The 10,652-nt window shown below is 39.9% G+C and overlaps 1 protein-coding gene and 1 pseudogene across 2 annotated transcripts in view; one reads left to right on the top strand and one right to left on the bottom strand.

Annotated features, from left to right (window-relative positions):
• Nucleotides 1-1,453: 1,453 nt before the first annotated feature.
• ANKRD45 (ankyrin repeat domain 45) overlaps nucleotides 1,454-10,652 on the bottom strand; it is a 52,946-nt gene continuing 43,747 nt past the window's right edge. Inside the window, exon 6 of one of the 2 annotated variants that reach the window (XM_060142184.1) lies at nucleotides 1,454-1,982. In XM_060142184.1, the coding sequence (XP_059998167.1) occupies nucleotides 1,951-1,982 (32 nt within the window). In that variant the 3' untranslated portion in view covers nucleotides 1,454-1,950. Of the gene's footprint in view, nucleotides 1,983-8,776; nucleotides 9,074-10,652 lie in introns of those variants that run through there. The other variant, XM_060142183.1, reaches the window with a different exon arrangement.
• On the top strand, nucleotides 2,078-5,544 carry LOC132516432 (large ribosomal subunit protein eL32-like; annotated as a pseudogene).

Raw genomic sequence — 10,652 nt, 5'->3', positions numbered from 1 at the left:
AATTCAATGCAACAATAGGTCACAAGACATATCGTATCTCTCAAAACATACTAAAGTAACAGATCTACAGATATAAATGTATATTCAGACTGTCACAACAATGAAATCTTTGAAATGAGATCCAGGAATTCCTTGGTAATCACCAGGTTCATATGCCTAAAAAGTAATGTGGCATTCAAGAAGAAAGTTTAAAAATAGACAATTAGAGAAGAAACTAGATATACAGTCATAATGCTCGACGTGTGTGTGGCTTGTCTTCTGGAGGAGCAGGAGTGGAAATAGGGCACTGACACTAGCAAAATATGGAGAAAAGGATTCAGGATTCATTTCCATTAAGGCGAACAAGCTTTATAGATGAATGAAGACTACTGAGTTCTATGAAAAACATGGCACCGAAAGAGAATTCATTCAACTATTATTTACTAACTTACTATGTTACAGGTTCTTTAGGAATGAAGAAAAACAAGACAAAGCCCCTATCCTCAAAAAGCTCAATAGTTCACATGTGAACAATTAAATAGAATACAGTATGAAGCTATTAATGCTATGGGTGCCCCAAAGAAGGAGGGATTAATTCTTCCTAACACTGGGGATAGAGGTCATGGAATGGAGAATTACAGATTGCCTCGCCAAGGGTCAGGATTGACTTTTTTTCAGCTTTATTGAGGTATAATTGACAATATAATTGAATATTGTCATATTCAAGATCAAGGCTCAGAAAATGTAGAATTAGAGTAGAAATAACAAAAACGGCACCTGGCCTTTTCCCAAATTATTGCGGTGCTTAAAGATAATAGACTTCTCACAATCTACAATATTAAGAGAACGGAGCAAACAAAGGTCTTCTTTGCACTACTCCATAAACACCCACTGGATCTACCAGAGAGGGGAGTGAGAGTCATTCCCCTTTTCTTCTGCTTAAGGCAACTGAAACTGAATTGCTCATACATAAAAAAAAAATCTCAAAACTTTTAAATTTGTGAGACAGTGTTACCTCAAAATCATGGTTGAGAAAATGCCAACTGACAAGGAATTACTGAATTGCTCATTTCTTTTCCTTCCCCTCAACAACGAAAAACTAGCTTTCAGGATGGGACAAAGAAGGAAGAGAATAATTTTCTTTCTATACAACTTTTCCGGAAAGTCACAGAGTAGTAGAAGGTTCAGGGACTCTTAGACAAAGTAGATAAAAGGACATTCCAAATCACTAATATGAAACCAACAATGATATCTAAAATGTAGGTAATATAAAACAAAAGGAAAATGGCAGGTAGTACAGATATAATAACTATATTGCTAAACCTACTGAGTAGGGGAAATCTAAATATAAAACTAAACAGATTTGTATTTATTAATTTAAAGACAAGGGTGTTAAAGATAAACAAGAAGATTTACTAAGAGACTATATCCCACCTTAAAGGTGAATTTTAATTTGGACATAAAAAAGTAATAGCTGTATAAGCAGAGGACCCTGATCCAAACCATCCTTAATATTTCCTTGCTCCAGAATGTCATCCCATAGCTTCCCTTTTGAGAGAGGGAGAACAAATTTTTCTTCTGGAAATGGCCAACATGTCTTTTTTTTTTTTTTAATAGAATTCCTCACTTGAACAGAAATTTCCTGCCTCAGTTACACAGAAAACTGTTAGATTCTCTAAGTAGCTTTTAAAGCTTCCATATGGTCTTTGTGAGTGACTCACAGCCAAGTGCTTTCTGGAAGGAGTACGTGGAACTCACATGAAACTGACTTGCAGAGGCAGAGGCAAGGCCAGAGAGTCTGGACATAAGCATGCTGAATGGGGTAAAACGAAACGAGGGAGATTTAATTTCATACTTAAACATTTTTATAAAACCCCACATCTATTTAACTTCAGTCGGCATGAATAGGTTTGCCTTTATAGATATAGAAGAAGATGCGGCCTTTTATAAGACTTCTTTTCTGACCATGGCTTAGAATACAGATTTGGCACTTTTCACTTGACCTGAAAGGAAGCAGATTTTTAAATTACATTTAATTAGCTTGCTATAGCAAACAAAAATGAAGCCAGTTTTTAAAAACAATGGGCATGAAATCATAATGTCCAAGCCTGAACCAGTCATTAATGAAACCTTGATGTTTGTATGTCAATTCAAGTATTCCCACCTTTTTTTTTAATATTTAAAGCTGTGAGATCACACTTATATAATCAGTATTACTGTTCCTAATTCAGCCATGTGAATAAACTGCTTAACCTCATGTGTTTGCACTTTCTTCATTGTAAAACAAGGGGGTCATTTCAGAGGTTCCATCAAGATCTAACATTTCTATAATATGAACATGCAAGATACTGGGGTGCTTGGAGGGGACAGAGAGGACTTGGGTAAAGAGGCAATTTTTTTAAATTGAAGTATATTATATTTACAATGTTGTGTTAATTTCTGCTATACAGAAAGTGATTCAGTTATACATATATATGTATATATACATATATATTCTTTTTCATATTCTTTTCCATTATGGTTTATTACAGAATATTGACTATAGTTCCCTCTGCTATACAGTAGAACCTTGTTGTTTATCCATTCTATATATAATAGTTTGCATCTGCTAATTACAAACTCCCAACCCATCCCTCCCCTACCCCCCCCTTGGCAAACACAAACCTGTTCTCTATGTCTGTGAGTCTGTTTCTGTTTCGTAGATAAGTTCATTTGTGTCATATTTTAGATTCCACATATACGTGATATCATCATATTTGCCTTTCTCTTTCTCTAGGTCCATCCATACTGCTGCAAATGGCATTATTTCATTCTTTTTTATGGCTGAGTAGCATTCTGTTGCATATATATACCACACCTTTATCCATTCATCTGTTGAGGGACATCTAGGTTGTCTCCATGTCTTGGCTATTGTTAATAGTGCTGCTATGAATGTAAGGGTGCATGTATCTTTTTGAATTACAATTGTTTCTGGATATATGCCCAGAAGTGGGATTGCTGGATCACATGGCAACTCTATTTTTAGTTTTTTGAGGAACTTACATACTGTTTTCCACAGTGGCTGCAGCAATTTACATTCCTACCAACAGCACAGGAGGGTTCGCTTTTCTCCACACCCTCTCCAGCATTTGTTTCTTATAGACTTTTTAATGATGGCCATTCTGACTGATGTGAGGTTGCACCTCACTGCAGTTTTGATTTGCATTTCTCTAATAATTAATGATGATAAACAACTTTTCATGTGTTTATTGGCCATCTGTATGTCTTCTTTGGAGAAATGTCTATTTAGGTCTTCTGCCCATATTTTGATTGGGTTGTTTTTTTGTTATTGAGTTGTATGAGCCATTTGTATATTTTGGAAATTAAGCCCTTGTCGGTGGCATCATTTGCAAATATTTTCTCAAAGCTTTTAAGTTTGATTAGGTCCCATTGGTTTATTTTTGCTTTTATTTCTACTGCCTTGGGAGACTGACCTAAGAAAACATTGCTACGATTTATGTCTGAGAATGTTATTCCTATGTTCTCTTCTAAGAGTTTTATGGTGTCATGTCTTATATTTAAGTCTTTAAGCCATTTTGAATTTATTTTTGTGTATGGTGTGAGGGTGTGTTCTAACTTCATGGATCTACATGTGGCTGTCCAACTGCCACCACCACTTGCTGAAGAGACTGTCTTTTTCCCATTGTGTATTCTTGCCTCCTATGTCAAAGATTAATCAACCACAGGTGTGTGGGTTTATTTTAGGGCCTTCTATTCTGTTCCACTGATCCATATGTCTGTTTTTGTGCCAATACCACGCTGTTTTGATTACTGTAGTTTTGCAGTATTGTCTGAAGTCTGGGAGGGTTATGTCTCCTGCTTTGTTCTTTTTCCTCAGGATTGCTTTGGCAATTCTGGGTCTTTTATGGTTCCATATAAACTTTAGGCTTATTTGTTCTAGTTCTGTGAAAAATATCATGGGCAATTTGATAGGGATCGCATTAAATCTGTAGATTGCTTTGAGCAGTATGGCCATCTTAACAATATTAATTCTTCCAATCCAAGAGCATGGGATATCTTTCCATTTCTTTGAATCATCTTCAATTTCCTTTATTCATGTTTTATAGTTCTCAGCATATAAGTCTTTCATCTCCTTGGTCAGGTTTATTCTTAAGTATTTTTTTGATGCAATTTTAAAAGGGATTTTCTTTTTACATTCCCTTTCTGACATTTCTTTGTTCGTGTAAAGAAATGCAACCAATTTCTGTATGTTAATCTTGTATCCTGTTACCTTCCTGAATGCAATTATCAGTTCTGATAGTTTTTGTGTGGAGTCTTTATGGTTTTCAATATATAGTATCATGTCATCTGCATATAATGACAATTTTATCTCTTCCCTACCAATATGGATATCTTTTATTTCTTTTTCTTGTCTGATTGCTGTGGCTAGTACTTCCAAAACTATGTTGAATAGAGGTGGTGAGAGTGGGCATCCTGTCTTGTTCCAGATTTTAGCGGGAAGGCTTTCAGCTTTTCACTGTTGAGTACTGTATTGGCTGTGGGTTTGTCATAAATAGCTTTTATTATGTTGAGATAATATTCCCTCTATACCCACTTTCATAAGAGTTTTTATCATGAATGGATGTTGAATTTTATCAAACGCTTTTTCTGCATCTAATGAGAGGAACATGTGGTTTTTGTCTGTTATTGATGTGGTGTATCACACTGATTGACTTGCATATGTTGAACCAACCTTGTGACACTGGGATAAATCCAACTTGGTCATGGTGTATGATCTTTTTTATATGTTGTTGGATTCATTTTGCTAGTATTTTGTTGAGAATTTTTGCATCTATATTCATCAGAGACATTGGCCTGTAATTTTCTTTTTTGGTTGTGTCTTTGTCTGGTTTTGGTATCAGGGTGATAGTGGGAGTGTTCCCTCCTCTTCAGTCTTTTGGAAGAGTTTGAGAAGGATCGGCATAAGTTCTTCTTTGTATGTTTGGTAGAATTCTCCTGTGAAGCCATCTGGTCCTGGACTTTTGTTTGTAGGGAATTTTTTTTATAACAGATTCTATTTCACTTCTAGAGATCAGTCTATTCCAATTACCTATATATTTTTGATTCAGTTTTGGTAGGCTGTGTGTTTCTAGAAATGTGTCCATTTGTTCTAAGTTGTCCAATTTGTTGGACAGACTCCTCGTAAAGCCCAAGGTTGTCAAAAAGAGGACCAAGAAGGTCATCAAGCACCAGTCAGATCAATATGTCAAAATTAAGCAGAACTGACAGAAATCCAGAAGCATTGACAACAGGATGCACAGGAGATTCAAGGGCCAGATCTTGATGCCCAACATTGGTTATGGGAGCAACAAGAAAACAAAGCAGATGCTGCCCAGCAGCATCTGGAAGTTCCTGGTCCACAATGTCAAGGAGCTTGAAGCGCCACTGTTGTGCAACAAATCTTACTGTGTTGAGATTGCTCACATCTCCTCCAAGAACCACAAAACCACTGTGGAAAGAGCAGCCCAGCTAGCTATCACAGTCACCAATCCCAACACCAGGCTATGCAGCAAAGAAAATGAATAGAGGGCTTCCCAGGTGGCGCAGTGGTTGAGAGTCTGCCTGCCGATGCAGGGGACACCGGTTCATGCCCCGGTCCAGGAAGATCCCACATGCTGCCGAGCGGCTGGGCCCGTGAGCTATGGCCGCTGAGCCTGCGCATCTGGAGCCTGTGCTCCACAGCGGGAGAGGCCACAACAGTGAGAGGCCTGCATACCGCAAAAAAAAAAAAAAAAAAAGAAAGAGAAAATGAATAGATTGCTCATGGGCACATTGTATTTGTGTTAATAAAACCATGAAACTTGACAAAAAAAAAATCTGTGTACTGATTTATTTAAGTAATTTACTTTCCAATTGTGATTTTCTCTTTCCTATAGATTCTTGCTTCTTTTCTATTTAGAGAAGACCTTTCAATATTTCCTTTAGAACAGGTTTAATATTGCTGTATTCTTTTAGCTTTTGCTTGTCTGAGAAATTCTTTATCTCTCCTATTTTAAATGATAATCTTGCCAGGTAGAGTATCCTATATTGCAGATTTTTCCCTTCAGGACTTTGAATATACCTTGCCACTCCCTTCTGGCTTGCAACATTTCTGTAGAGAAATCAGCTGATAGCCTTATGGGGGTTTCCTTGTAATTAACTCCTTGTTTTCCTCTTGCTGCCTTTAGAATCCTCCCTTTATCTTTCACTTTTGCCACTTTAATTATAGTATATCTTGGTGTAGGTCTGTTTGGGTTCATCATGTTTGGGACCCTTCGTGCTTCCTGTACCTGGATACGTTTCCTTCTTTAGGTTTGGGGTGTTTTCAGCCATAATTTCTTCAAATACATTTTTGATTCCCTTTTCTCTTTCTTCTCCTTCTGGGATCCTTATTATGTGTAGACTGGCGTGCTTTATATTATCCCATAGGTCTCTTATATTGCTTTCAATTTTTTTTCATTTGGCTTTCTGTCTGCTGTTCTGATTGGGTGATTTCCATTATTCTAACTTGCAGATCACTTATTCGCTCTTCTACATTATTCAATCTGCTACTTATTGCCTTAAACTCAGCTTTCATCTTAGCAAATAAGTCTTTTAATTTGTCTTGGTTCCTCTTTATAGTTCCTGGTCCTTTTTATAGTAATCTGCATTTCTATCAATAGCCCTTCTTAATTCCTTAAGTATTTTCAGTATCTCCTTTTTAAACTCGGTGTCTGTTAGACTGAAGAGGTCTGTTTCATTATTTGTTCTTTCAGGGGAATTCTCTTGATCTTTTAATTGGGAGTGGTCCCTCTCATTCTTCATTTTACTTATATTTCTCTTACTCTATGAGTTTAGTAGAAACAATTATCTACTGTGGTCTTGGAGAGCTATTTTTATGTAGAAGTGTCCCTGTGTAGCTTGTGTGGGTTTAATATTTTTGGTGCAAGGGCTGTTTTTTAGCATGGATGGCTGCCACATCTTTCCTCAGTGTCTGCTGGCTGTTATCCCACTGACGGGGATATGACTGATGTTGTGGAGAACAGAGTAGGTGTTGGATGTTGAACGGGGCCTCCTCTTTGCTCTGTGGTTGTTACAGCCCTGCTGGGGGCAGGGTCTGCTCCCTCGTTGTTGGCATAGAAGCCCCCAGATCCATTTCTAAGCTGCAATGTGACGTAGGCAGGATTGGAGCGCTCCCACTGGAAGAGAAGCCACTGAGTATTCCTCCATTGGAGCTGTCCATCGGGGAGTTCACTCTGTGATGTCACCTGTCACCCACTGCATGAGCTCACAAAGTACACTGTTGTGCACACTACCCTCGGCCCCGCCTCCACTGTGGGAATGCAGGCTATCAGCCCTGGTGCCCCTCAGGCGCTGTGATCACAAAGCCACCAGCACAGATCCATAGGCGTCAATCCACTGAAGTCAGGTACCAGGACCACAGCAGTTGCGCACCTGGACCTGCCATGGGAGCTAGGGACATAGCCCAGACTCTGGCCCCACCTCCACGTGCATGCAGCCACAAAGCCCACAGCTGCTAAGGCCAGACCCGTCCCAGCCATAGGAGCACCCGTTGTCCACTCAGATGTCCCACAGGCACTGAGTTTACAAAGCAAGCGGCGGTGCTGTGGATCACATGCCATGGGGGGAAGGCTCTGCTTTCTGCCCCACCTCCACGTGTGGGCAACCTGCTGGTGCTTGCATGCTCCCAGAGCTCATAGAGGTGGCAATGAGAAAGAGGCTGCTATGGCAAGCCCCACCCCCCACTTCACTTATGCATTAACAATGGGGTTTCAATGGCAGCACACACTGGCCGTAAGCATGCCAAAAGTGAGGTTGCAATGGCGGGTCCTGTCCTTCTCTTTGAGTGCCTCTTAACAATGGCACTTCACTTCTACGGTGGGCCAGGCTTCTTCCACATACATCCTGCAACACACATCCTGCAACATCCTGGTTGCAGCCCTTACCACACTCCAGGCCCTTCAGGCTGCCTCCACAGGGTTAACCCCAGTACTCTCCCCAGGTCTGTCCTCTGAAGCCCGAGTTTTTGCAAACAGCCCTCACATGTAGGTCCACATCTCGGACTGGGGACTTCAGCAAGGCAGCACAGATCCTCTGTGCCGGTCTCTCTCTGTTCTTCCTGCTGCAAACCAGCTTCTACGCTCTCCTCCAAGCCTCTGAAGCTCCCTTTCTGTCCCAGGTGATCTCTCCACCAGTGCGGGGGCTTCCCAGGGTACGAGAACCTTTCCTCTTTCATAGCTCTCTCCCAGGGGCACAGGTCCTATCCTGCTTGCTTCCTTTTTTTTTTTCTTTCATCCTACCCAGTTACATGGAGATCTTCCTCGCACTTCTGCGTGTCTGAGATTTTCTGCCAGAATTCAATAGGTATTCTGTGATAACTGTTCCACATGTAGATGTATTCATTATGTATTTGTGGGAAAAGGTGAGCTCCACATCGTTCTATTCCACCATCTTGATTGGAGCCTCTGCAATTCTTCCTCAGAGATGAGAAGGGAAGGAGGGAGGGTTGTTGGGCCAGACTAATAATAGTGGTAGCTTGGGGGGGAAAGGTGGGAAGTGAACTGTATAACCAACAACTCGTCTTAACCATCTCATTCCTGGACTATACTGGTCTCACTCTCTCTGCTCTCTTCTCCCACCAATCCATTTTGCAAGGACAGCCAGATTATTCTCCACTACTTAATCCCTCGTCTCTCCTACCCCAAACAAAGCCTTTAATGGCAACCCACTGCATTGAAAGTAAAGTCCAAACTTTGAAGCTTATAATTCAGTACTTTTTAAAAATTTATTTATTTAATTTTTGGCTGTGTTAGGTCTTCATTGCTATGCACAGGCTTTCTCTAGTTGCAACGAGCAGGGGCTACTCTTCATTGCAGTGCGTGGGCTTCTCATTGCGGAGGCATCTCTTGTTGCAGAGCACAGGCTCTAGGCACACGGGCTTCAGTAGTTGCATCACGTGGGCTCAGTAGCTGTGGCTTGTGGGCCCTAGAGTGCAGGCTCAGTAGTTGTGGCACACGGGCTTAGCTGCTCCATGGCATGTGGGATCCTCCCGGTGCAGGGATCGAACCTGTGTCCCCTGCATTGGCAGATGGATTCTTAACCACTGCACCACCAGGGAAGTCCCTAATTCAGTACTATTAATGAAATGATCACAAGCTAACTTTCCAACCTTATTTTCTACTCTTCCTTAATGTGTACTCAACTACAATCAGCCAGATGGATACTGACCACTTCCTTAGTCCCATATTTCAACTTTTCATCATTATGTTGTGTTTCATTCCAGAATTCCCTACATATTCCACCTTGGTTACCTATCCTTTCAGGTAATTCCTCTTTCTTCATGATGCCTTCCCTTTATGCTTAGGCTTCCCTGAATATACACAGCTCTTAGTTTATCTTTTCAAGTAGGCATGTTTACTCACAAAGTGGTTGGTGGACTCCTTAAAGACAAGGATGGTGCAAAGGCATCTATTTCCCTTCAGGGGACCTAGGAGAGTGCTATGTGTATGCTCATTCGACATTAGGTACAGTTGGCAAGGGACAGTTTGTCATACTACCTAGAACAGATTCAGTGCCTTAACCTTTAAAAAACCATGGCTCCTTTCGATAAACATAAAAATTTTAAGTACTGGGTATCCACATACAAAAGAATGAAGCTGGACCCCCTAGCTCACACCATATACAAAAATTAACTTAAAATGGATCACAGACATGTTTAGACATAAGGGCTAAAAAAACTACAAAACTCTTACAAAAAAACATAAAAGTAAATATTGGTGACCGTAGATAAGGCAATGTTTCTTAGATATGACACAAAGCACAATCAGCAAAAGAAAAAATAGATAAATTCGACTTCATCAAACTTAAAGCCTTTTGTGCTTCAAAGAACACAATTAAGAAAATGAAAAGATAATCCACATAATGGGAGAAAATATTTTCAAGTCATATATCTGATAAGAGACTTGTGCCCAAGATACATAAAAACCTTTACAATTCAACAGTAAGAAGAAAAATACATACATGTGGAGACTAAACAACATGCTACTAAAAAACCAATGAGTCAATAAATAAATCAAAGAGAAAAACAGAAAATACCTCAAGACAAACAAAAATGGAAACACAACTTTCCAAAATCTATAGAGGATGTAGGAAAGGCAGTTCTAAGAGGAAAGTTTATAGCAATATAGGTATACCTCAAGAAACAAAAATATCTCAAATAAACAACCTAACCTTCCATGTAAAGGAATTAGAGGAACTTCCCTGGTGGTCCACTGGGTAAGAATCCATGCTCCCAATGCAGGGGGCAGGGGTTTGGTCCCTGTCGGGGAACTAGATCCCACATGTATGCCACAACTAAGAGTTCACATGCTGCAACTAAGAAGCCCGTGTGCCGCAACTAAGAAGCCCACATGCTGCTACTAAGAAGCCTGCATGCCACAACTAAGAAGTCCGCATGCTGCAAATAAGATGTCCACATGTCAGAATTAAAGATCCCACATACCACAATGAAGATCCCGCATGCCGCAACTAAGACCCAGCACAGCCAAAATAAATAAATACAATAAATAATAAATTTAAAGTACCGTCATTTTAAAAAAAGGAATTAGAAAAACAAACAAAGCCCAAAGTTAGCAGATGGAAAGAAGAAAATAAAT

The sequence above is a fragment of the Lagenorhynchus albirostris genome, chromosome 2, assembly GCF_949774975.1.
Source record: "Lagenorhynchus albirostris chromosome 2, mLagAlb1.1, whole genome shotgun sequence".
In the NCBI taxonomy this organism is placed as follows: domain Eukaryota; kingdom Metazoa; phylum Chordata; class Mammalia; order Artiodactyla; family Delphinidae; genus Lagenorhynchus; species Lagenorhynchus albirostris.
This window is presented reverse-complemented; position numbering and strand designations above follow the sequence as displayed.